The sequence below is a fragment of the Artibeus jamaicensis genome, unplaced genomic scaffold (genome assembly GCF_021234435.1).
Source record: "Artibeus jamaicensis isolate MK-2021 breed Jamaican fruit bat unplaced genomic scaffold, CSHL_Jam_final scaffold_537, whole genome shotgun sequence".
Lineage (NCBI taxonomy): Eukaryota > Metazoa > Chordata > Mammalia > Chiroptera > Phyllostomidae > Artibeus > Artibeus jamaicensis.
The window spans coordinates 45,980,731-46,007,972 of NW_026522047.1; the positions used below are offsets into that span (position 1 = coordinate 45,980,731).

The 27,242-nt window shown below is 40.6% G+C and overlaps 1 protein-coding gene and 1 pseudogene across 1 annotated transcript; one reads left to right on the plus strand and one right to left on the minus strand.

Annotated features, from left to right (window-relative positions):
* Window positions 1-16,626: 16,626 nt before the first annotated feature.
* LOC119038838 (mitochondrial carnitine/acylcarnitine carrier protein-like) lies at window positions 16,627-17,513 on the minus strand (annotated as a pseudogene).
* Window positions 17,514-23,175: 5,662 nt separating this feature from the next.
* Window positions 23,176-25,467, plus strand: LOC119038864 (zinc finger protein 709-like). The gene is made up of 4 exons (XM_037131410.1): window positions 23,176-23,217; window positions 23,698-23,824; window positions 24,012-24,072; window positions 24,465-25,467. The coding sequence occupies exons 1-4, from the start codon at window positions 23,176-23,178 to the stop codon at window positions 25,465-25,467; spliced, it is 1,233 nt and encodes a 410-aa protein (XP_036987305.1).
* Window positions 25,468-27,242: the final 1,775 nt, after the last annotated feature.

A 27,242-nucleotide genomic window follows, 5' to 3' on the forward strand; every position in this document is an offset into this window, starting at 1 on the left:
TAACATTTCATATAATAAGGGCTTGGTGATGATGAACTCCTTGAATTTGATCTTATCTGAGAAGCACTTTCTCTGTCCTTCCATTCTAAATGAAAGCTTTGCTGGATAGAGCAATCTTGGTTATAGGTCTTTGGATTTCATGACTTGGAATACCTCTTTCCAGCCCCTTCTTGCCTGTAAGGTCTCTTTTGAGAAATCAGCTGACAGTCTGATGGGAACTCCTTTGTAGGTGACTGTCCCCTTACCTCTTTCTGCTTCTAGGATTGTCTCCTTCATTTTCATCTTGGCTAATATAATTATGATGTGCCTTGGTGTGTTCCTTCTTGGGTCCAACTTCTTTGGGACTCTCTGAGCTTCCTGGATTTCCTGGAAGTCTATTTCCTTTGCCAGATTGGGGAAGTTCTCCTTTATTATTTGTTCAAATAAGTTTTCCACTGGTGGCTGTGCCTCTTCCCCTTCTGGTACCCCTATAATTCAGATGTTGGAATGTTTAAAGATGTCCTGAAGGTTCCTAAGCCTCTCCTCATTTTTTTGAATTCTTGTTTCTTCATCCTTTTCTGTTTGGTCATTTCGTTTCCTCCTTCTGGTCCACTCCTTTGATTTGAGTCCCAGTTTCCTTTCCATTACTATTGGTTTCCTGTGCATTTTCATTCATTTCAATTGGTTTAGCCTTCATATGTTCCTTTATTTTGTGACTAAAATGAACCAGTTCTGTGAGCATCTTGATCACCAATGTTTTGAACTGTGCATCTGAAAGTTTGGCTAGTTCTTCATCGCTTAGAGTTATGGGCTCTGGGGCTTTGAGATCTTCTTGAGCCATTTTTGGTCTGTTCGTGCTCGTTAAGTATGAGGAGTGGAGCCTTAAGTGTTCACCACGGCGGGGCTGGCCAGGTCGCTGGGTTGTGATGCTGTATGTGGGGGCAGGGTCAGAATGGGGAAATAGTGGCCCCCTCTGCTGCTTCGCACCGCTGGGGCCTCCTCGGTCCCGTCTCACTGCTCACTCCTTCGCCAGTCTATCTGCGCATGAATGTGTGACCACAGTCAATCTGCTTCCCTGCGCCCTGCTGGGTCCACCCATCGCTCACTGGGTCGCTCACTGGGTCTGCCCATTGCAACCCCACACCTGGGATCCGTGCGTCTGAGTCTGTCTGACCAAGTTTTCCTGTGCAACCTCGATCTACCAGCTGCTGGCTTCGCCCCTCTTACCAGTCAGGCTGAAGAATTCGTTGTTATCAGACTTCCGAAAAGTTCAGTTTTCTGTATTTTGGCTGTGTTTTCTGTTGCTAATATTTTGTTATCTCTAAACTAGGTTGTGTGAGAAAGCACTGCGTCTCTGCCTATGCCTCCATCTTGGTGGAAGTCACACTTAGTCTTTTTTGATAAAGAGGGTCTTTGCACCCTTGACTGGAGTAGCTCAATGGATTGAGCTCGGGCCTTCAAACCAAAGGATCATGGTTTGGTTCCTAGTCAGGGCACACACCTGGGTTGCAGGCCAGCTCCCAGTGGGGGACACATGAGAGGCAACCATACATTGATATTTCTCTCCCTCTTTCCTTCCCCTCCCCTCTGAATAAATAAAATCTTTTTTTATAAAGAGGGTCTTTGCAAAAGTATTTCTCTACATTTGTGAGAATCGATTACACCCTCTGATTCTGTAGATTCATCTTTCTCTGCAACTGTTGCCACCTGAGCAGTTTGTATCCAGGGCCACTGAATAACCAATGGTTGTGGTGTCTGAATTACTCCCTGTGATGCCAGGTGGCAGCCAGGGAGGCCAGGAGAGTCCTCCACCTGACACCAGTACAGGGGTCTAGGTTCTTGTCACCACACAGGAGAGGATTTGAGAGCACGATGAAAAGATTTAACAAGGCACTTATTTAAGTCAAAGTCTGCACTCAAGAAGTTAGAGTGGAAGACTTTGTAAAATGGGAGCCTCCACAGGGCCTCGGGGGAAAGTTTTTATTAAACGTAAGCAAGGGGTGGGGATAGGGTGGTCCTTGGCTTGTGATGCTGGTGGGGTGACTGCTGAAGCGGCTTATCCTTGTCCCCTTTTTCCAGGTAGTAATTTCTTTTTTTCAGTTCTCCCAGAACTGTCATGGCAATTTGGGGGACAGAGTAGTCCTGAAACCAAAATGCTAATTTCTTTTTTTAAAAAAAATTTGTTTCTTTTATTTTTAGAGAGAGTGTGAGAAACGTCTCGCCCTCTTGGATGTCCCCTTCTGGGGACCTGGCCCGCAGTCCAGGCATGTGCCCTGGCTGGGAATTGAACCTTCAACCCTTTGCTTCGCAGGCCTTTGCTCAATCCACTGAGCCACACCAGCCAGGTACAATGTCCTAATTCTTAAAATAATATCTGCAAATAAATAAGAAGGGGTCTGAGTGGACTTTGAACTTTTGTTTTAATTTTGTTTTTCCATCTTATTAGGGGTGTCTTAATGGCTAGTTAGTATACTAATATAAAGCTATAACAATGTAAACTTTATTTCTTTAATATGTCCTTTTCTCCTTTCTTCCTTTTGATTTAAATGGGCCTCACCCAGCACTGCTTCCCACCTTGCAGAACCACTCCCTTGCTCATTAAGCCCCTGGGACAATAAGGGTCTGATCAGCATCAAATAATCTCAGGAACATAGCGTTGGGTCTGTTGGCCTCAGACAGAATTTTCAGTCAAACTGGAGATGACATCTAGGTCTCAGCTGTGTTTTAGCTCTAGGCCCAGAATAGTAGCAAAACCAGTCAAAGCGATGCTGTGGCCTTCATCAGACCAAACACCTCCTGCCCTAGAGTTGGGTAATCAGTAGAGACCATGATCCTGACCAAACTAACTTTCTGAGTCACTACGATTAATGATTTTTCCCCTAGAAGCATCTAACTAACCTGTTACCAGACATGGCCTACTTTTTCAACTAATAAACTCCTACTTTGCTGCAAAGTCCAGTTTGTGTCTTACTGGGATTTGATGCATGCAGGTAAATGGACCCCTTTTGTCAGGTAACACTGATGCCAAATGGGAGGCCCCCTTTTGCCTATGGGTTCGTTGGCCCCAGGCACAGGGCTTGCCACCAGGCCCAAGCCAGCAGCTGCTCAGACCTGTTGTCTTGGAGGTGGATAGATGGCAGGCCATGACCTAGGGCTGTCAACCTACAGTGCTTCTGTTTGCAGCATAAGAAAGGAGGAATTGAAATGGCCTAGATTTCAAATTTGCTCTGGTTTTTGAAATTGAAGACTTTTTCTGATAAGGTTTCATTGGTGATGGCCCTAGGAAGATCACTCTCCTCTAAGGTGCAGGCAGACTCAAATGGAAATGGGGAAGGATGTGGTTCCTGAAAAACCTTTTTTGTCTGTTCTTCTTCCCCCAGACTGAGAAACTTGGGGGGAACCAAGAGGGATAAATCTTGTGGGTCTGATCTAGTTTTCTTTCAGACTTGAGAAACCCTATGGGAACCAAGGGAATGAATTTTGTCAGTCTGTTTGAGGCTGTACTTGTTGCCTATTGAGTCTGTGTCTCATCTTGTGGGAAGGGGGTCAACGCTGACCATGTTTCAGCAAACCTCGAATGAATGGACAGCAGTAGCTTGTTCTGGTCTGACTCAAGGCAGCTGTTCATCTCACCTTGACTGGACTGAGCAGAACTCCTGTTTGTTTCCTCGAGGAAATAATACTCAGGGTTGACATGTAGTGAGAAGTCGGGCCACCCAGCTTCTCCCACTGTCTTGTTTGTTGTGTCTGACTTATTACCATCTGGACTTCAGAAAAGATGGAAGGGTTGCTGAATTATTTTTAGATGTTGTAACTGCTTGTTTCTTGTTCGTTCTTTTGTGTTGACTGTTTAATTCTAGGACTTATTTAAGATTGCTCAAGCTGAAAATAAGTAATTACTTTTGAAAGCAAAAAAGTCCTCATTTGTGCTGCCAGTCACCACCAGAACCAATAGGTAGAGACAAAGATTGAATCTTTATGGGCACTGTATTCTGATACCAGTGATCTGAGAAGATGGTGGATTATGTACCCTAAAAAAAGTCTTAATATCTCATCTTAAGGCAACCTTTTCATGAGAAGAACAGGGTAGCTAAGGGGTTTGGAAAGAGGTTAATCAGATAAGAGTGCAGTCTGGAGGTGACTTTCCTGGAATTTTTTTCTTTTGTTTTTCCACGTTTTTTTATTGTTGTTCATGTACAGTTGTCTCCATCCCCCCCCCCCCCCCCCCCCAGCAATCCCCCCTTCCCACCCTTGATCCTTGGTTTTGTCCTTGTGTCCTTTATAGTTGTTCCTGAAAACCCTTCCCCCTTTTCTCCCATTACCCCTTCCTCCCTCCCTTTTGGTTACTGTCAGTTTGTTCTTAATTTCAGTGTTCTGGTTATATTTTGCTTGCTAGTTTGTTTTGTTGATTAGGTTCCACTTATAGATGAAATCATATGGTATTTGTCTTTCACTGCCTGGTTCATTTCACTTAGCATTAATGCTCTCTAGTTCCATCCATGTGTTTGAAAAGGGTAGGAGCTCCTTCTTCTTTGTGCTGTGTGGTATTTCTTTATCTACTGGTTAACTGAGAAACCACCAGATTACTTGCAGACCGCCTGGGGCAGGTTGGATTGCTTGCTTCTCAACCTGGAGTCACTTAGTCCTGCATTCCAGTTCCTGGAACACCAGCTGTCTGCAGGCATTAATCACTTAAGCCTATCAACTGTAACTAAAGCTAAAATCTTTATCTCTTGAGTTCCTCTATCACTTTGATTGACAAAGACCTTAGTAATGTGGGTAATTCTGTATCTGTACCCTTGGTAGCTTTCTGGGCTATATCATACAGAACTTAAGTACATTTAGCTACAAACCTATGAAAAGAAAAATTAGGCTAAATACAGTGGTACCTCGGTACTTGTCGTTAATTTGTTTTGGAACTTGTGACAAGTGCCAAAACTGACAACTACTGAATGAATTTTTTTCATACGAAATTTTCTCTTGTGGGGCAGTGTTGTGACCATACAAGTTCTAGCCAGTGTGGCAAGTCCCAAGCAAGCTCCAAGAGCTAAAATATTTTTTTCTCATCAAAATGTGATGAGTACTGGGTCCGATGAGGTCCGAAGCCATCGAGTACTGAGGTATGACTGTAAAACTGATATTAGTGGGTTAAGACAGAGGTTTTAGTACAGCACTACCAAGGGCTATATGGGGCCAAAGTGACCCTCTGCTGGCCCTCTAAGGTTAGAGGGCCCCAAACAAGTTTGCTCTATTTACCCGAGTGTGGAGAAATTTAAAAGACTGGAAGGAAGAGATTCCAAAGAGAAACCTGATCAGCATTCAGTTGGTGCATTTGTGAGGCTGATTAAATCAAGTTAAAGATCAGTAACAGGGCCAGTGTCCCTCAGCTTAACTCCTCACTGGGGATGTACAGAGATCAGATCAGATCACTGGGTATGGGGGGGGCTGTAGGAGGAGGTTGCCAAGGCAATGGTAAACAGAATTGGCTGAGAAGCTGAATGCCTCTGGAATTATGGGCTGCAAGATTTAAAATAAAAGGAGGGCAGAGACTGGCTCCCTGGCTCTCTCTGGCTCTCTCTTCCTCAAAAATGCCTGGATGACCTGCTGCAGCTGCCTGCATTTCCCAAAGGACAGTATTTTGGATGGAAGAAGAAACTCTGGGCACAGCCTAGGATTATGCTGGCCTGGCAGAGGGTGGCAGGATTATTTGCTCTTAGGGGTTCCGGAGGGGACAAGCTGTGAAGCACAAGGCTGCCATTCTTCCAAAATTGTGTAGTTTTTGTTATGTCATTTTAGTTTGTAAACTAATCCTATAGAAATTGTTACATCCCGTCCTTGCGAGCAAGAAGGGTCGGAGACTGCTGGGTAGTCAAAGGTGTTTTATTGGCCAAAGTTTCAAAGTTTTACCTGCGCAGGGGCGAACTCTCGGGGTGCCTCCGGAGACACATGACTGCCAAAATGGCTGCAAATGAGAGTCGCGCCGAACGCTTACAGACTAGGGTTCTTATAGAAGCGAGCAAGCAAGCAACTTCCAGAAGCAGAAGGTGGCAGTTAGCTATTGGCTCAGGGGCTATACTGAGGTGCGTGATCTGACCAAGGACTGGTTACTAGAGCTCGTGGACAGCTCGTGATAGTATGGCTGATTGGCTCTTAAACCTCATGCTGTGGTTGTGGTCTTTTTACCTACCCCCCCCCCCTTGGCGTTCCAGGAGCTGACTTAACACAATCAGCTCTGTACCTCCTTTAAGTGCACCCTGTCCTTATGGTCGAGCGAGCAGCTAAAGTTGAGAACAATCACTTTGAGAACAATCACTTCCTCATTTCCCTGGCTCCTTCAGAAATAAGTTAATTAAAAACTAACTGGGGGAAATGGTGGGGGAACTCAGGAGTTAAAGATTTTAGCCTTAACTGATAGGCTGAATTGACTAATGCATGTGGAAATGCATGTTATTCCAAAACTGTAGCTTTTGAATAAAGACTCCTTTCCTTTATCACCAGCCCTTTGCCCCTGGAATTTTGCCTGGAGGGCAGCAGCAGGCAGGGTAACAGGAACACAAAGACTTTCTACTCTGCAGTGGGTAAAATGACCAGGGGGTAGAGAAGAGGTTTCCAGGACTCCTTGAGACTGAAACTCCTGAATATTGGTGTAAAAACTCATTGGTGGAGCCCTGACTTGGGCTACAATTAGATTAAAGAATATGAAAATGTAAAGGTCAGTGAGATCAGAATAACTGGAACATTTAAACAGGCTTTCTGTTAAAGTAATGTCAACCTCGGTTGATTACATCTCTCTTACTCCCTTATATTGGAGAACAGTTCTTTCCCTTTGGCTGACCCTCGGAACCGGTCTCCAAGGCCCCCTCTCCCTGACTTCTCCCTGAGCCCATGCAGCCCGAATCCACGCTCTCCTTCCTTGTTTCACTGACCCCAGCTATAACAGACATGCTCTCAAAAATCAAATTAAGAAATTAAAACTAGCCTAAATGTTTCCTCAGGATCACTGTGGTCTTGAAAAATATTTGATATTAAGTTTGACTGATGTCTCTTAGAGTTATTAACATAAAATATATATTCATTTTGCCTAGGTTTAAAAAAGTAAATGTTATTACTATTACAAAATTTGCCAGTAAAATTGGCTGGATTATAATCAGCAATTTCATAGAGTTGTTAAGAATTAATAAATAGATGTAACTAAAAGGAAGGGTTAATGAATAATTCTATGTAAATAATGAGGCATGTGTGTATATATGTATATGCGTAAACATGGTGCTGTCACATCTGTTGGTAACGCAAAACTTTACAGTTTTTCTAAGTTAAATGATTAAAATTTTTGAATACATAAATATTTTGAAATAACGTGAGATACTGAAACATTGATTGCTAGACAAGTCTTAAGTTCACCTACTTTTTGGCTTTTTATTTCAGAGAAGCTAGAAAATAAGTCTGGAACTGTTAATGAGTGTCTCTTGAAAGAGTGAGTGTGTTTGCCAGTGGAGGGGTCTGTGTTTGTAGAAGTTATGAAATGTATTTGCCAATCTAAATAATGCTAATGGCTTACATTTTAGTTTTCACTAAAAATTAGGGTTTCTAAGAGTTAAGAATTCTAATTAAGCTTCAAAGGAAATGTATGGTTTTGGTACTAGAAGGTGCAAGCTATGGAGATACTTCTTGAAGGGAAAGAAAAAAGTGAGTTGTTTTAAAATTGGTTATTTTTCCATGAGATGAGAAGAAGTAAACTAAGAGACTAGAAAGTTGTAGAAAGTTTGTGAAGAGAAATCTTGAGAGGAAATTATATAGTTCAGCTGAATAATGACTTTAATTAAGTAAATGCATTTAAATATCAAAACTCAGCTAACACAGAGTTGGAGTTTGGTTCTTTTTTCACTCTGTTAAAGGGACAAACATTTTCCTTTTGCTTCCCCAATATGAGGGAACCTATTTTTTCTGAAAGCAATTTGGTAAATATACCTTTATAAGCAACATTAAAGCATTTGTATTTTTCTTCCTATCTACTCCCTCCAGAATTTGGAAACTCTTTTTTTAAAAAAATATATATATTTATTTACTTGTTTATTTATTTATTTTTAGAGAGGAAGGGAAGGAGAGAAGGAGAGAAATATCAATGTATGGTTGCCTCTCATGAGTCCTCTGCTGGGAACTGGCCTGCAACCCAGGCATGTGCCCTGACTGGGAATCGAACCACTATTGTGTGGTCCACAGGCCCAAGCTCAATCCACTGAGCTACACCAGCCAAGGTGGAAACTCTTAATAAGTGAATATTATGATTTTCATGGCAATATGTTTGTTTGCATGAATCCAAAAGAATCTGATCTCTCTAAGAGGACAAAGTTGGAAACTGGTCTTACTAACCAAGACTTGGATTAAAATGCTGTGTTTGAGAGTGACATGCCTAGACTTTGGATGCTATCAGAAAACTTTAAGGAATTAAGATTGACTTTGGAAGTTTATAAAAGCCCCTTGGAAAATCAGTTGGGTGCCTTGCTCATTTACATGGTTTGTGACAGTCTTTCCAGGTACAGTATGAGATCGCTTTCCTGAGAGATGGCCAAGAAAGAGCCTCAAGGTATTTTGGGGAACTTCAGGAACTTGAAGAATTCACCCAGCCCTAAAGGAATTAAGGCAAAGGCTGGTGGCAACTATGTGGCTTGGTTTCTTTACCCTGAGAGACAAAGTTAAGTTCAGTCTGGAGATTTCTTTCAAGATTCCAGCACAGCAGACTTAAAAGAGCCTATATGATCAGTTACTATTCTTGTTGTGTTTATGCAAATAATCAGGCCAAATTAAAACTGGACTTAATGCAGTAGATAAATTGGTCTTAAATTTAGTGCTTTAATACAAAGGAGGGTGATAATAGGGAGAAAAGTGTTTCCATAGAATTTGTAACACACACTTTTGTGGATATGTTAGACTCTAGTACAGTTAATTGTCTTCAAAGCTTTATTTTTTGCCTACAAACTGAACTGGATTCTGAATATTTTTAGTTTTTTAAAAAAGATATCCAATTAATGGTTTTTGTGCTTTAAAAGAGAAAAACAGAAAGTGAAAACACCCATTGGAACGTTTGTACACTATTGCTGGGAGTATAAAATTGTGTTGCAGGTGTGAAAAATTCGTGGCAGTTTCTCAAAAAATTAGGAACTGTGTTACCATCTAATCTCTCAATTCTGCCTCACAGTAAGCACCTGAAAGATTTGAAAGCAGGGAAGTAAACAGTTATGTGTCCACTCATAGTCACAGTAACTTTATTTACAGTAGTCAAAAGGTAGAAGTAGCCCAAGTGACCAAAAACATTTGGTGTGTGCACAAAATTGAGTAGTTTAGCTTCCAGAAGAAAGCAAATCCTGCCACATGGATGAACCTTATGGACATTAGGTTAAATGAAATTATTTCATTGAAAAGGTCAAATGTTATTTGATTTCACTTGTGTGAGGTACCTAGAGTAGTGAAATTTATAGAGACAGAAAGTAGAATTGTTGGTTTTAGGCACTGGGGTAAGGCTTGGATGTGGAGTTGTGTCTAGTGAGATAGATTTTTCAGTTTTGCAAAATAAAAATAGTTCTGGAGACGGATACACTTCACGCTACTGAATCATACAGTTAAGAATGGTTAACGTGGCTCTGACCAGTGGGGCTTGGTTGGTTGGGCATCGGGCAAAAGGTTGCTGGTTTGATTCCGGTCAGGGCGCGTGACTGAGTTTCTGGCTCCATCCTGGATTTGGTGTGTACAAGTGGCTGGTTTGGATGTTTTTCTTTCTCTTTTGGTTTAAAAAAAAGATTTTATTTATTTTTAGAGAGAGGGGAGGGAGAGAGAAAGAGAGAGAGAGAAACATCATTGTGTAGCTGCCCCTCATGTGTCCTCTACTGGAGACCCAGGCTGCAACCAGGCATGTGCCCTGACCAGGAATCGAACTGGTGACCCTTCGCGAAGCCCACAGTCCCCTGAGCCACACCAGCCAGGGCCATGGATGTTTTCCTCTCACATGGATGTTTTTCTCCCTCTCTTTCTTCCTCCCTTACCCTCTCTCTAAAATTAAATAAATAAATAATCTTAAAAAGTCATTACATTGCAATATTTGTTATACACGTATATCATTACAATTTAACGTAAAAGTCTGGCAAGGGAGTTAAAACAGCCCACAGATGAAAGATAATGCAAATCGTATAGCAGAGAAGAGACTTGTGTAGAAAATGACTAAAAACCCTTTGTAATTTAAAGTCAGATAGTCAAATTAAAAAATTAAAAAATACAAATACACATTTTCCAAGGAAGTTATGCAAACGGCCAAGCGCACATGAAAATATGCTTGACGTTGTGTCGACAGAACATGCAACTTTGCCCAGACTGCGTGCGGCGTGTTTGGAGTGTCCTCCGGATAGGCCAAGTTGGCTGGCACACCTAAGAATCAGCCAATGAATGCATACATAAGTGGAACAACAAAATGACCTCTCTCTCTTAAAATCAATACATAAAATTAAAAAAAAAAAGGAAAATGCAACTCAAACCCCCAACAAGACACCACTTCACAATCACTAAGATTACTAGAATAAAAATGTGAGATAATAATAAATGTTGAGTAGATGTGGAATATATGAACCCCTATATACTGGTGGTGCAGTGTATAGAATGGTGCCACCATTTCGGAAAACAGTCTGGCAGTCCGCCAAAAATAAAAGGTAGAAATACCATATGACTCATCAATTCCTCTTCTAGGTATATATAAAAAAAAAAAAAAAGGAAAAGAGATGTTTCATCAATATTGGTACATGAATTTTTAATTAAAATTTTATTGAAATACAACTACTTAAGCTAACTGTAAACAATAATGGTAAAACTTTTTACATGCCTGTTAATTTCAATTATTTTGTTATTCAATTAAAGTTGTATTTTCCCCCCACCCCTCCCCCAACCTCCAAACCCACCCCCCTCCCTGGCTTCAACCTTCCCCATTGGTTTTGTCCATGTGTCCTTTATATGAATTTTACATACATATAAAATTCATGTAAAGGGAAACTCAGTCGGGCGTTCCCGGTGCACATCTGTGCCCGCGCGTTCGCGAAGTGCTGGGCGAATACAGTACAGCTGTCCCCGAGTCAGAGAAAAGTCTCACTGAAGGTGACAAGCAAAGAAAAGAGCCTCCCAGGGTCCGAAGCTGCGGGTCCTTTTTAGTTCTGTCAATCAGTCCTGAAGGGGACGTGCGTTAATTTCTGTCCAATCGCTAACGCCGATGGAGCGGCCCGCGCCCGCACAGGTGTGTACACCCAGCTCCGCCCTGCCCGGCTGGTAGTCGTGTGTTCCCTACCGTCGGCGGTCCCTGCGGTGCGGTGACCTCACAGGTGGTTGGAGCGGCGAGACCCAGGAAACCTGGAAATGGTGAGTGTGCCAGGCCAGGTGCACCGGGAGGAGGAGATGACAGGAGTCGGTTGTGCAGGGACCCAGTCCCGGGAGGTGAAGGACAGAATCTGGGCACCCCTTGCCCCTGGGACAGCCGTCGCAGCGCGCAGACCCCCTCTGACTCGCGCGTGCGGCCGCCGGGCCGTTGGCTGGGGCTCCGGGTGTGCTGCCCTGTCTCTGCGCGGAGACTTCAGCCGGGACCCGGTCTGGGCTGCTCTGCGCCCGCAGCCGGCGCGAGCGAGTCTGCCCAGGTGGTGAAGCCACCAGAAGGAGGGTCCCTGGGAACAATCGTGATTTACCCTTTGGGGGCCATGCGTTGCCCCGGGTGTCATCTGCAGTCCCCAATCTCTCCTTTCTCCTCAGGGAGACCCATTTTCTCCTGAGTTTCCCCACCTACTGACCTGCTCTGGGGGTTTTGTCTCAGCTGAGATTGTCTGAACCCCAAATCTGGTATTGACATAAAAGTGTCCCAAGTTGTGGAAAAATAGTTTGTTTGACTTAAACCCAGGATAGGCCTGGAAGCAGGATTCCAACAGACTGAGAAAATGGTCCTGAGAAAGACAGTTTGCATTTTTTGTTTTTTTAAAAACACGTTTGGAATTAAGGAGGGAACGTATAGAAAATCATAAAGATGAAAGGCTGCAGGGCTAAGGCTGGATCTCAGAACACTGATAAGATGATATGCTCCCCTGAGGGTGTCTACAGATCAGGGTTTGAAAAAGACCTCTCCCATTTCAAAGTTCTGTTAACCTTGATGCTGGAGAATAAGGACAAGACTTGCTGAAGGCAAAGATAAACCTTATAGTAGGGAATTATAGGCTAAGGCGGAAGACCTTCCGGGACCCACCCAGTTTGGAATTTGTGATCAGGTGACTTTTCCTCTCGGAGTACCATATGATGGAGGCCATTTTTATTCATATTGAAAATAGGTTCAGTTTTCTTATTGTGAGTTTTTTTTGTGTGTGTGAACTCTAGGGAAGCAGGCTTCCATGCTTTGATTCCAAGGTATGGGTTTATTTTCTTTGGATTTCTTCATTGAATATTACAGCTCTTTGATTTTACTTTATATTAGTACTTGGATTTTTTTTTCTATTTTATTTTATTTTTTAAAATATATTTTATTAATTATGCCATTACAGTTGTTCTATTTCCCCCCTTCATTACCCTCCACCCTGTACACCCCCTCCCCCACCATTCCCCCCTTTTAGTTTATGACCACATGTCTCAAGTTCTTTAGATTCTATATTTCCCATACTATTCTTGCCCTCCCCCCTTACCTATTTTCTACCTACCATCTATGCTACTTATTTTCTGTACCTTCTCCTTCTCCCACTCCCCTGTTGCTAACCCTCCATGTGATCTTCATTTCTATGGTTCTGCTCCTGATCTAGCTGTCCTCTTAGTTTGCTTTTGTTTTAGGTGTGGTTGTTAATAACTATGAGTTTGCTGTCCTTTCATTGTTCATCTTTTTTATCTTCTTTTTCTTAGGTAAGTCCCTTTAATATTTCATATAATAAGGGCTTGGTGATGATGAACTCCTTGAATTTGATCATATCTGAGAAGCACTTTATCTGTCCTTCCATTCTAAATGAAAGCTTTGCTGGATATATCAATCTTGGATGTAGGTCTTTGGATATCATGACTTGGAATACTTTTTTCCAGCCCCTTCTTGCCTGTAAGCTCTCTTTTGAGAAATCCACTGACAATCTGATGGGAACTCCTTTGTAGGTGACTATTCCCTTATCTCTTGCTGCTTCTAGGATTCTCTCCTTCATTTTAATCTTGGCTAATGTAATGATGTGTATTCCTTCTTGGGTCCAACTTCTTTGGGACTCTCTGAGCTTCCTGGATTTCCTGGAAGTCTATTTCCTTTGCCAGAATGGGGAAGTTCTCCTTTATTATTTGTTCAGATAAGTTTTCCACTTGTGGCTGTTCCTCTTCCCCTTCTGGTACCCCTATAATTCAGATGTTGGAACGTTTAAAGATGTCCTGAAGGTTCTCCTCATTTTTTTGAATTCTTGTTTCTTCATCCTTTTCTGTTTGGTCATTTTGTTTCCTCCTTCTGGTCCACTCCTTTGATTTTAGTCTCAGTTTCCTTTCCATTACTATTGGTTTCCTGTGCATTTTCATTCATTTCAATTCGTTTACCCTTCATATGTTCCTTTAATTTGTGACTAAAATCAGCCAGTTCTGTGAGCATCCTGGTCACCAATGTTTTGAACTGTGCATCTGAAAGTTTGGCTAGTTCTTCATCCCTTAGATTTATTTATAGGCTCTGGGGCTCTGAGTTGTTCTTGAGCCATGTTTTGATCTGTTTGTGCCTGTTAGGTATGAGGAGCAGAGTGGTAGGTGTTCACCAGGGTGGGGCCACCCAGGTTGCTAGTCTGTGACGCTGTACGTGGGGGCAGGGTCAGAGAGGGACAATGGTGGTTCCTTCTGCTGCTTCCTGCCGCTGGGGCCTGGACAGTCAGTCTCACCACTGCTAGCTCCTTCACCAGTTTGTCTGTGTGAGAATGTGTGATCATGGTCTGCCCTCAGTGGGTCTACCTGCTTCTCCACACCTGGGATCTGCCCATGACTGCTGGTGCACCTGGGTCCCATGCCTGGGTCAGTCCAGTGGATCTTTCCTGCCCGACCCTGCTCTGCTGCTAGCTTTGCCCCTCTTACCGGTTTGGCTGAAGGGTTTGTCAGACTTCCATGTAGTTCAATTTTCTGTGGTTTGGCTGCGTTTTTGTTGCTAAAACTTTGTGTGGTTTTTTTTTAAAAAAATATTTTACTTATTTACTTTTAGAGAGAGGGGAAGGGAAGGAGAAAGAGTGGGAGAGAAACATCAATATGTGGTTGGCTCTCATGAGTCCCCTGCTGGGAACTGGCCTGCAACCCAGGCATGTGCCCTGACTGGGAATCGAACCGCGATACTCTGGTTCGCAGGCCCGTGCTCAATCCACTGAGCTATGCCAGCCAGGGCTGTTTTTTTAAAAAATAATTTTATTTAGTTATTTTTCAAGTACAGTTTTTTGTCTATTTCTCCCATTCCAGCCCGCCCCCCCTCCCCGCCCTGTGCTCCCACCTCCCTCCCATTTCCACCCCTACTTTGTTGTTTTTAAACTTGGTTGTGTGAGAAGGTACAGTGCTTCTACCTATGCCTCCATCTTGGTGGAAGTCTAGAGTCCTTCTCAGTACTTGGACTTTAAACATATAAGTTGATTGAGCAATACCATGTGAGTAAGGCAGGAAAATTGTGGAATTTAATAGAACTTTGGTTGTATGTAGGCAAGAGAACCTGAAGATATAAGATGGGTGTCTTTAAGTTCTCAGATGCTTTTTCTATTTTTTGGTCAAAAAAAATTATTTTATTGATTATACTATTACAGCTGTCCCATTTCCCCCCTTCATTCCCCTCCACCCTGCACAGCCCCTCCCACCCACATTCCCCCCATTTAGTTCATGTCCATGTGTCATAAGTTCTTTAGCTTCTACATCATTTTAATGTTTATATCTCTAGTAAGTTTGAAAATTGAAAGGTCATACTAATCTTAAGGCATATGGACTCATTTTAATGGAAATGAGGAAAGGCATTTGAATTTCTATATTCACTGGTATTAAGAAAAACACCTCAAAACATGGACATTTTTGAAATTTCTAGTTCATTTCCTGCAGGGGGTATGAGGGTGTTAATTACAAACTCCTAATGTATTATAATATGATAGTCATTATGTAAATATCTTCAGTGTCAAATATATTAGAGTGCATCTTTTTTTAAGTAAGAAAGAGATTTGGAAGTTTTTGATGGCTAGCAGTATTATCCTTTAATGTTTAAAGGATTAAATTTTGGAATGGTTTTCTTTGTAGAAGAGTTTAAATTAGTTTTAAAATGTGAAAATTAATTAAATATGCTGATTAGTCGTTGGAAAATATAGTGTATATAAATATCTAGATTTGTTTTAAGTGAATAATACATGGAAATGCCTAAGCTAGGACACTAACTGAGAAAGACTTACTGCCTACACATCCTGGTCCACTCCTGGCCCCTTACTCTAGCTACACCGAAAAACCAGTTCTGATTACTTATAGAAATTGCTGTCAGTGTTTCTTCATGTGAACACAAACCCATTTTTCTTGCGTTTGTGTTTGTCATGACTACTTTGCATCCACGAGCTTGATGTTTGTTCACTGAAAACTTAAGCCTCAAGCCTACCATTTCCCTTAGCGCTTTTTTTTTCAAAAATTAAAAACAGTATTTATTGTTTCTTGTTAAAACAGGTAACTGTCATGAGAAGAGAATATGCAAAGAGAGCCTTCCTACTGGGCATTCTCGTGTGTGAGCACTGGGAGTGTCCATTCAAAGCTTCGCACTGTGTGGGACAGAAAGCTCTCCACCTTCTTTTGGGAAATTAGACTACTTCAATTTTGATTACTTCATGCCTAAAGCACCCCCAAACCAAACAACCTTACTGTTATCAGGCTATCTGCCCCTACATGGGCCTCAAGTCCACATCCCCCTATGCCATCCAGGATAGGATGGTACCCTGGAAATCTGGTGGGTGTTTCTGGCTAAGGATCAAAGTAGACTTCAGCTCCCAGTCAGCTTCTTAGAAACATGCACAGTACTTCCAGTGAAACGCTGAGATTTTCACTTTTGGGTATAATAGGGCCAGTGGTCAACCAATCAGTATATAGTACTCTGGCCACAGGTGGTACCTGGTCTATAAGCTGCTCACTCCATCTCCAAATTCTCTTTTTTTAAAAAAATTATTTTATTGATTATACTATTACAGCTGTCCCATTTCCCCCCTTCATTCCCCTCCACCCTGCACAGCCCCTCCCACCCACATTCCCCCCATTTAGTTCATGTCCATGTGTCATAAGTTCTTTAGCTTCTACATTTTCTATACTATTCTTGCCCTCCCCCTGTCTATTTTCTACCTACCATCTATGCTACGTATTCTCTGTACCTTTTCCCCCCTCTCTCCTTCTCCCACTCCACTCTCTCCGTGTGATCTCCAAATTTTCTTTAAGTTGCTAAACCAACAAGAGTGAATTCAAGTTTCAAAGTGGCACACCAAGTTTTATACCAGGTAGAGGACATCACCTGAGGTAAATGCTCTCAACAAGCCCATGCACAGAGCTCTGATCCCACCCCCCCCCCCTCATCTTTAGGATGGCCCAGTCCTTTCTACAGCTCCTCTATGGTGATAGTTCCCAGTATCCAGAATCTTTGAGTAGCCTTCACCCTTACAGATTGGGGGTGGTTGAATTAAGGAATTACATGGCAACTTCAAAGCCAAGGACACAGGCTGCATTGGCTGAGAAGGTCTCGGATCATCACTGCATTGAACCCTTTGTACAAGGATGTGACTCTTTTGTCCTGGGTCAGCTCCTTCAGCACATCTGAAACCATTAGGATATGTCCCAGGAGGTTAAGTCTGGAAGTGGGATCTCAACATGGCTCAGGGGATGGCCACAGCCCAGCTGCAGATCCCTGTGATGCCCCAGCCACCAGGATCCCAGGAACACTGAGTTCACTGACACTCTTTCTTTCTGGAATGAAGATATTTTCAGCCACTTGAATGTCATGAAATACATCCCACTGGCTGGAACCTCATGCATGAGGTTGAGCACAGACCCTTTTAGGTGCTGAGAATCCCAGACTCCTGGTACAGCTTCTCTGCAAAGTCTCTGGTATCAGCATACATACTTGGTTTCCCCTCAAGAAGCCTTAATCTGTAACAAGCATTTGATTCTTTATCTGGGTCTCATGATTCCTGTGATGAATATGTCCAATAACAGCAGTGAATAGTTGGGGATAACTATCTTCTGGGTGTTTCTGTTGCATTTTCTACCCCAAAAGAAACCCAAAGAAGCACACAGCAAATATGGGGGTGACCTGGATGATGGAGGTAGCCATGCCTTTATATAGCCCTGTGATGCTCTCTCTAATAAGTCTTCTGAAATAGTTAAAGATCCCAGAATACATGGGAAGCTGTGCAAACTCAGGGGTTGTATTTGCAGTCAGACCTTAACCATGTCCAGTGGGTGCCCCATGAACACCAGGGACAGGTTTCCAAATCCTCTGGCCAGTGGGTTCTGAGCGGGTTGATAGGCTTCACCTAGTCTGCCATGGTTTGTCCATCAGCGTGTCTGCATGTTCCCTGCAGCCTAGCTCCATTGCCTCCCCTAGCACTTCTTATCTGGACAGGCTGATAGGAAAGCTTGGAGAATTAGGGACTGTGAACTGTTCCTTTCTGGGGCCCTTCTCTGGTGAGCCATGCTGCCTGTGTTATATTGTTGACACTGCCAAGCCTGGGCTCAATATACAAGGGATTCTGAGATGTAAATGTTGATAATTTGTTGTATTTCTGGAGCATGAGTATGGGAATAGGGCTCTCCTTACAGGTTTTGAGTTGATGCTTTAAAAAAAAATAGAATTTATTGGGTTAACATTGGTTAATAAAATTGTATAGATTTCAGGTGTACAATTCTACAATGCATCATCTGTATATTGTATTGTGTGTTCACCACCCCAAGTCAAGTTTCCTCCTATCCCCCTCTACCCTCTTCTTCCTTCCCCCACCCCCTTTTTTTCAGGTAAGCACTCAACCCCCCTCCCCTCTGAGAGCTGTCATTCTGTTGTCTGTATCTATGAGCCTGTTTCTATTTTGTTTGTTAGTTTATTTCATTCATTAGATTCCACATATACCTGAAATCACATGGTGCTTGTGTTTCTCTGACTGGCTTATTTCACTTAGCATAATACCCTCTAGGACCATCTGCAATGTTGCGGTGAGGGGTAAGATTTCTTTCTTGAGTTGATATCTTGATTGGAACCTCTATCTGTGTGTTATAAGGAAAGCTGAGTTATAAGGAAAGCTGAGTTCTCCTCGATATAATATTGGGTTTTGGGGATGGGGTCGGGGGACGGTACCAGGGTGATATACCCTGTGAGGTAAGTCTATCAGTCTGTCACTCCTTAAAGAACAGGAATTTTCTTTACTCAGTTAAAGAAATTCTTTGAAATTTATCTTTTATTCAAGTGTATTTCATAATATATTATTTTCAGGTGTGTAACACAATGACTTGCAATTATTTACCTTATGATGTGACCACCACCACAATAAGTTTAGTAACTGTCCATCACTGTACAATCCTATGATATTCCTTATGACATATTATCTGTGGAGTGCATTACGTCCCTGTGATTGATTGATTTCATCACTGGAAATCTGTACTCCTTATTTCTTTTTGCCTTTTCCATCCATTCCCCTTGCCCTCATTCTCTCTTGCAACTGTTTGTTCTGTGTTTCTGTTTTGTTTTGCTTATTAATTTCTTATTTTTATTTTTTGGTTCTACATACAGTATTTGTCTTTGTCTAACTGACTTGTTTCACTGAGAATAATGCCCTCCAGGTCTTTTCATGTTTCACAAATGGCAAGCTTTCATTCACCTTTTTATGGGTGAGCAATATTTCATTATATGTAAATATCAGATCTTCTTTATTCATTTATTTATCTGTAGACACCTAGATAATTTCTGTCTTGGCCATTGTAAATAATTCTGCTATAAACATAGGGGTACATATATATTTTTGAATTTTCATATGTCTGTACTTATCATATGTCTTCGTAGAAATGTCTATTCAAATTCTCTTGTTTTATCCGGTCTATTTTTTTTTCACTGGGTTTTTTGATGTTGACTTGTATGAGCTTTTATATATTATGAATATTAAGCCCTTATCTGACACATCATTTTCAAATATTTTCTCCTATTCAGTAGGTTATCTTCTCATTTTGTTTGCTCCCTTCACAGTGCAGAACTTTTATTTCATGTCCTCCCATTTGATTATTTTTGCTCTTGTTGCCCTTGCCTGAGGAGACATATCCAAAAAATATTGCTAAGACCCATGTCAAAGAGCTTACTGACTGTGTGTCCTTCGAGGAGTTTTACGGTTTCAGGTTTTACATTTAATTCTTTAATCCACTTTGAGTTTATTTTTGTATATGGTGTAAGAAAGAAATTCATCTTCAGTTCTTTGCGTGTATCCGTCCAGCTTTCTCAGCACCATTGATTGAAGGCACTGTCTTTGCCCCATTGTATATTTCTGCCTTTTTATTGTAGATTAGTTGACCAGATAAGCTTGGGTTAATTTTTTTGCTTTCTATTCTGTTTTATTTATTTCTCAGCTTTTGTGCCAGTATCATGCTGTTTTGATTGTGAAAGCTTTCTAGTATAAATTTAAATCGGTGAGTGTGATGCCTAAGCTTTGTTCTTTCTCAAGGTTTCTTTGACTCTTTGGGCTCTTTTGTGGTTCCATCCAAATTTTAGGATTATTTTTATTTCTTTGAGAAATGCCATTATTATTTTGATATGAATGAATTGCATCTGTAGATTGCTTTGAGTACTATGAACACTTTAAGCATATTAAGTCCTCCAATCCATAAGGATTGGATTATTTTCATTTATGCATTATTGGTTCAGAGCTTTCATTGTCACTATGGATATATTGAAAGAATGAGTTTTATGACCATAAATCAATGCACACTTTTGACTTTTAAAGTGAAATAGATGCCTTTCTTCTCTTTTATTTCTGTAATTCTCCTAAGATCATGATATACCTAGATTTAGTTAATTGAAATCCCAGGTATAATTGTAGCTTGAGACAAAAGATAGTTAATAATTCAAAATTATTTTTAGAGACTCAAAATCCAATGAGTGCCCATTAATTTTTTTTTAATGTAAAACCTTCCTATATATTTTAGGTTCCTAATTGGCTCAAATTATTATATACAATTTTTCAATACTTTTTTTCTTCTTCTCTCATGCCCTTACCTTTTTAATATTTTAGGTAAATACATAAACATTGAGACAGCATAGGACCTCTCTACCTTGGTATCCATAAACTTTTTTCCTCCAAAGGGCCTTGAATCAGTGCTATCAGCATTAGGACCCTCCCCCACAGTCACACCTGGGCGTGTCCTCAGAAACCTTTCATTATAAGGCTTCAGTGACCAGCTCCCATACCTCCTGGAGTTACCCATGATGGGTGATAGTTTTATACTGTAATTCCTGCCTCCCTATTTTCTTAGTTACGCTTATAAATATTGTTCCTCTAGTCAAAGCAGCAGTTATTTTTGTTTGAACTTTCTTCATTGATTTCCCAAAATAATCTGGTTTTCTAATTTTTATTATTATTTTATTTTGCTCGCTTTAGGTTTAGTTAGCTCTTCCTTTTAGTACTTTGTACATTAGGTGTGCACATTAATGATTATAGATTTTTTTCCTATTTTGCTGGTGTATTTGTTCAGTGACATAAATTTTCCTTTGGGCATTTCCTTTGCTGCATCCCACAACTTTGAAGTTGTTTTTTTTTATTTCATGGAGTTTAAAAGAATTTTTAAATTTTTTCAAGATAACACTTTGGAATTATTATTTGGGGTATCTTTTAAAATGACTATACATTTGGGGATTTTCTCACTATCCTGTTATTGATTTCAAGAGTAATGCTTCTGTGACATGACAGCATATTTTGTGTGACTTAGGTTCTTTCAGATTTGTTAAGGTGTGTTTTATGTTTCATGATGTGTTCTGGCTTGGTGAACTTGAGAAGAGTGAGTATTCTGCTCTGTCGGATGAGTATTTCACACAGATTACAACTAAATCCATTTGTTACACAGCAGGGTTGAGTGCATTTCTGTCCTTGGTGACGTTCTTTCTGTTAGAATGTAATTCATGGGGAGGGGTTGTTGAAGTCTACGACTGTGTGGGCACTTGTGCCTTTGTTTCTCTTTGCCTCATGCTTTTTCCTTTATTGTTAGGCACACAAAAGAACTGCTAATTCTCCTTAGAGAATTGACCTTCTATTATTATTTAAAATTTTAGTCTATATTGTTTTAAACCGAGTATCATCTGCTTTATTATGATTCAAAATACAAAAGATATTTAATATTTATTTGATTTTAATTGACAAGTATCATTATTTATATTCTTCTGATACATTTTTGAATGTTCCTTTTAATGTAGGTATACTCATGTCAAATTCCTTCAGTTTTTATCTCATAATATCCTTATTTTTCTTTTTTTAAAGATTTTATTTATTTTTTAGAGAAAGGGGAAAGGAGGGAGGAAGAGAGGGAAAGAAACATCAATGTGTGGTTGTCTCTCATGTGGCCCACACTGGGGCTCCAGCCTGCAACCCAGGCAGGTGCCCTGACTGGGAACTGAACCGGCGACACTTTGGTTTGCAGCGTGTGCTCAATCCACTGAGCTACACCAGCCATGGCTATTTTTCTTTATTTTTTCAAGGATAATTTTTCTTGACACAACTCTAGAATAGTGTTTTTTCTTTCTTTCAAAATTTAAATATGTCATCTTATTCTATTGCTAGCATGATTTACAAAGAGAAGTTTGATTTAATTCTAATATTTTGTATATGTAAGGTATTTTCTCCTCTGGCTTTTTTTCCAATGCATATTGTTCGTCTTTAATCTTTGTCTAATTTAATATGAGACTTGGGTGAGCACTTTTGTTGTTTGTGATGTTTAGTGTCCTGTGACCTTCTTGAATTTACTGTTTGGTGTCATTGTTAATTTTAGAAAAATTTTAGTAATTGCTACTGCACTGATTCATTTAATTTTGTCTTTCTTTTTTAAAAGGTATTCCCATTATATGTTTTAAAACTTTTTATTTAAAGAAAGTTGTCCTAGGGTTCATGGCTATTGCCTTCTGTCTTTTCGGTTATTTGTTGTTTTTGCATTATTTTTCACTGAAATAAATTTAAGTATTGGTCATGTGTAGAACGCAATATTTGGGCCATATTTTAGAATGTCAGGTTCGTTTGCTCTTTCCCAATTTTTGAAACATCAGGTGCCTCGTGATGTAAATTATATTATGGAGCTAAAAACAGAAGTTCATTTTAACTTTCTGGAATTTTTACCTGTAATTAGAAGAATGACATAAGTTAATTAAATTCCAATCCAGAAATGTGAAGTCTCTGACTCTAATTATTGATGTTTGATTGCTGACAGCTTTACAACTTTGTGACATTTCCCCCTTTGTCTCCACATTGATCCGAGGAGACAGGAAAGCTTAGTACTTGGTCCCTTGGGGTAGCAAGAGATTGACTACACCCAAACTCAGCCCTTGTGTATGAACTCTGATCCTAGTTCTCTACCCCACCCCCAAGTTTAATAAAACAAGTCCACGTACATTTCCTTGCTCTCTAAGCTATTACATGCCTATTTGAGGGGCCTGCTTACTGTCCCCAGAGACCTAGGGACAGTAATAAATGCAAGCAATAAATCCTTTCATTCCCCATTGGCAATGTGTGGTGTCATCCGCTGAGGGACTTCTGTGCCCAGGTTATCCTGCCCCTTTACCTCACAGCAGAACTAGGAAATGGCAGAAGAAGAAAAGGCATTTTCTAGATACACAAATACTTATACTTATGTTGCAGTTGCCTGCAGTATTCAGTACAGTAACATGCTATGCAGCTCTGCAGCCTGGGAGTAAGATGCCGTAGCCTCTGTCCTTGGTGTGTGGTAGGCTATGTGCTCTAAGTGTGTGTGTGTGTGTGTGTGTGTGTGTTTGTGTGTGTGCACTGTATCACGTCCCCACAACAACAGATTCACCTAACAACACATATCACGATTGATTCTTTGTTATTAAGGGCATGATGAACATTTTAGCTCATCAAAGCATAGAGAAACAGAAATAAAGAACCAAAACCAAGGTAAATATTACACAAGAAAAGAGCAATGTTTCTCCATGGAATATTTCCATTCAGCCAGATGCATCTGACAACTCGTAGTGCCCTTGAGGACTTGAGGGAGGTATGGCCTGCTGCACCTCGTTAAAACTTGGGTTACCAAAGACCACATGCCCGTGATGTAAATCATGTTTGGTGATCAAAAGCTTCTACTTTGTAACTAAATTTTATTCATTGGATGCAAATTTGACCTTCTGTGAGTAATAAAGAAGAAAATGAATTTTTCTTACAATCCATTGATGGTATTAAAACAGTGGTATTTGTTTATTTGTAAAGCATTTCTGTCATTTCCCAACATGATCTGAACTTTGCTGTTAGAGAAATAAAAGTATAATGAAATCACACTACAAATGTGTATATAATTTCCATGTGTTCATAATTGTGTTACATTAATAAGGGAGAAAGTGTGGCCAGAATAAGTTTCTGATGGTCTAGTCATTGAATAAATGTTTGGAGATGACAGAATCATATGGAACGTTCTCTTAAATGGATTATAGGTGTCCAGGGCTGTCAGTTTACTCTACATATATTTGAACTATTTTAGGACTCATTTGTCCTTGATGATGTGGCTATAACATTCACCCAGGAGGAGTGGGCTTTACTAACACCTTCACAGAAGAAGCTCTACAGAGATGTGATGCAGGAAACCTTCAGGAACCTGGAATTCATAGGTAAGTTACATTCAGTTCCTCGTCTGGAGGACAGGTGTCTCTTGCCCATCAGCATATTCTAAGATGTGTAATGTGAGAATGAAGGACAGTGGCAAAAAGCCACAGCTCATCATAGAAGTTGAATGTACTAAATTTTTTATAATTTCCAATATTTTATAATTATTTTTCTGGGCCTGCATTTTTTTAGGTAAAAAATGGGAAGATCATGACACTGAAAATCAGTACAAAAGCCAGGGGCCAAAACGAAGGTGAGTCTCCCGCATGAGAAAAAGCAGTGTTTCAGGTGAGAAATCTGTTCTCAATGAAATTTTAAAAAGAAGCAACCAAAACAACCCCTACTTTAAATGTACTATTTCTTAGAATATTTTTACAAAATTGCATCTTTACATATGACATAAATAATCAGTGTTTGCAAAATAGATCACAGAAAATCAGCATTCTTAAACCCTGTATATAAATATCAGTTTTATTAATAGCAGGGAGCAACTTGTCTTGCCAAACCTTAATTGTATTAAATTTCCAACAATTCAGGCAAAACATAAAACCTATGCTTTTGATATGAATCATAAATATATTAAAATATTTTAGTAGTAAATGTAAAAACTAATAAAATCATTAATGTGCTTCCTGGTTTTTACAGATTTCTTGTGTTAAAGAAAATCCATGAAGGGGAAAAGGTTAGTCAATGTGGAGAAAATGTCAGTCTTATTCCAAATCTCTCCTATTCCAAGAGAAATCTGAACAAGAAGTCTCTTCCTGGAAGAAAACCATATGAATACAGAGCATGTGGGGAAGTCTTCATGGATCATCCACCCCATAATAGGCAAATCAGACGTCACACTGGACATACACTGTCTGAGGATCGGAAATGTGGAGAGAAGCCATATAAATGTGACAGATGTAGGAGATCCTTTAGTTCTCTTCAGTGCTTTGAAAAACATGAAGGAACTCACACCAGAGAGAAACCCTATAAATGTGGGGAATGTGGAAGAGCCTACATGTGGCTCAAAACCCTTCAAAGACACATGGTAACCCACACTGGAGATGCTCCTTACAGATGTGATGTGTGTGGGAAAACCTTTAGTACTTTAGCTTCTCTTCAGTCATGTGAGAGAAGCCACACTGGCAAGAATCTCTGTAGGTGTCAGTACTGTGGGAAAGTCCTTAGAAATTATAACAGCCTTCAAAGACATGAAAAATGTCACACCGAAGAGAAACCCTATGCATGCAAGTTATGCGGGCAGGCCTTCAGATATTACAGCTCCATAGAATTACACAAAATGATTCACATAGCAGAAAAACCCTATAAATGTAAGGAATGTGGAAGAGCATTCAAACAGTACAGGTCCTTGGAAGCACACACAGAGATCCACACAGGGCAGAAATCCTATCAGTGTAAACATTGCGATCGAGCCTACAGTCACCTCAGCTCCCTTCAAGAACACATGAAAATGGTCACTGGAAACACTCCTTTTCAGTGCAAGGAGTGTGGGAAAGCGTTCACTCGACTTAGCTGGTATCGAAGACATGAAAGAAGTCACACTGGAGAGAAACCCTATGGATGTAAACAATGTGGTAAAGCCTACAGAAATTCTGGTTCCTTACAAGTACATAAAAGAAAGCATACTGGAGAGCAGACTTAAATGTAAGAAATGTGGGAAAGCCTTCACTTATTACAAAACCCTTCAATTACATTTGAGAGTGCACACTAGGAAAGAAACAGGTTCTTAAATGTGAAGAACCTGGGGAAGGTTTTATTGATCACTCTTCTTTAGGAAGGCATAAAAGGATTCACTGAATAAAACCTAGTGAATATCAATTGTGTGGGAAAGACTTCAGTTTGCCCACATCTTTATATGTGAAAACTCCTACTGAAAGAAATGAAAATGCAAATAACCTAATAAGGCCTGATGAAGTTAATTTCTATATAATGCTCCAGAAAACTCTTAAGGTGAAAGAGTTATTAAAATGATGAATAATTATTTCCCGTTTCTTTAAGTATGTTATTGGAGTGTGTTACTATATTGTCCCTTAAATACATGGGGACTAGGGGCACCAGTCACCCATGTAGCCAAAGGTCTTTGTATAATTTAAGCCACTTCTCCATGTGGCTTCTCGACCATGAATGAAAACTGAAGTTTATGCTTTAACAACAAGGGGTTGAACTGCCACTGATAAGTGAACCCATGCAGGTCAGATCTGTTGTAAATACTTTCAGAAATGAGTATTGTAGTGATATGGCTTTGGGAGTTGTCTTTCAAAAATATTACAAATTAGTAAGTAGTGATTTTTCATTATGTTAATAATGTCTATTTACTTTTTGAAGTCTACTGAATTTAAACTGAATTCAAGTGTATTTCTACTATGCAGTTCATTTATTTTTTATAATGTATTTGTGCTAAGGGGATATTGAAAAATGGTATTTCGTTATTTTTGATTTTGCTGTTTGAATTTTCCTTCTGGCTTTGTGAAATGTTGTGGGTACCTCTGGTACATTATATATGTTCTCCTTTCTTACTGACAAAGCTCCTTTTCAGAAGGTTATGATATTAAAGTCTTTTCTCATGTTTTTTTAAAAAAATATTTTATTTATTTATCTTTAAAGGGAAAAGGAAGGAGAGAGGGAGAGAAATATCAATGTATGGTTGCTTCTTGTGCGTCCCCCACTGGGAACTGGCCTGCAACCCAGGCATGTGCCCTGACTGGGAATCGAACCTCGGTTGTTTGGTTCACAGGCCCATGCTCAATCCACTGAGCTATACCAGCCAGGGCTTTTCTCATCTTTCTTAGCCATAAAAAGTTGGAGTAGGACTTCTGCCAAGATGGAGGCATAGGTGGAAATACCTTGCGTCCTCGCACAACCAAATCTAAAAACAGCAAAGTTTTAACAACAATAAACGCAATCAAACCACACAGAAAATCGACAATATGGAGTCCGAAAACAACGAAATGCTCAGCTAAGCCTGTAAGAGGGGTGAAGCCTGCAGCGGAGCGGGTTGGCCAAAAAGATCCCTGACTGGGGTGGTGCACAGGCAGCCGAAGGTGCGGATCCCAGGTGCAGGCTACCTACGGGTGGACACAGGGAAGAGGTGCGGCTGGTTGTCTGCTGTCAGTTATGCATTTGCGCACAGATAAACCACTGAAGAGGTGAGCATTGAGACCTCATGGCGCAGGGCAGCGGGCTTGCACATTTCCGCTCAGATAAACAGGCAGGGGCAAGCAGTTGGACGGACTGGGTGAGTGGAGAGGACTACTATAGCTTCCTTTCTGACCACACCCCCACATACAGCATCACAAACCAACGACCTGGGTGGCCCCACCCTGGTAAACAACTAAGGCTCCACTCCTCCTCATATGTAACAGGCACAAACAAATAAAAACATGGCTCAAGAACAACTCAGAGCCCCAGAGCCTATAA

Bases quoted from the DNA above. Each gene is read 5' to 3' on its own strand.
- LOC119038864 (XM_037131410.1), top strand. From the start codon at position 23,176: ATGCATCTGACAACTCGTAGTGCCCTTGAGGACTTGAGGGAG. The intron at 23,218-23,697 runs GTATGGCCTGCT...GAACTATTTTAG, and splicing joins CCCTTGAGGACTTGAGGGAG to GACTCATTTGTCCTTGATGA. The intron at 23,825-24,011 runs GTAAGTTACATT...GCATTTTTTTAG, and splicing joins CAGGAACCTGGAATTCATAG to GTAAAAAATGGGAAGATCAT.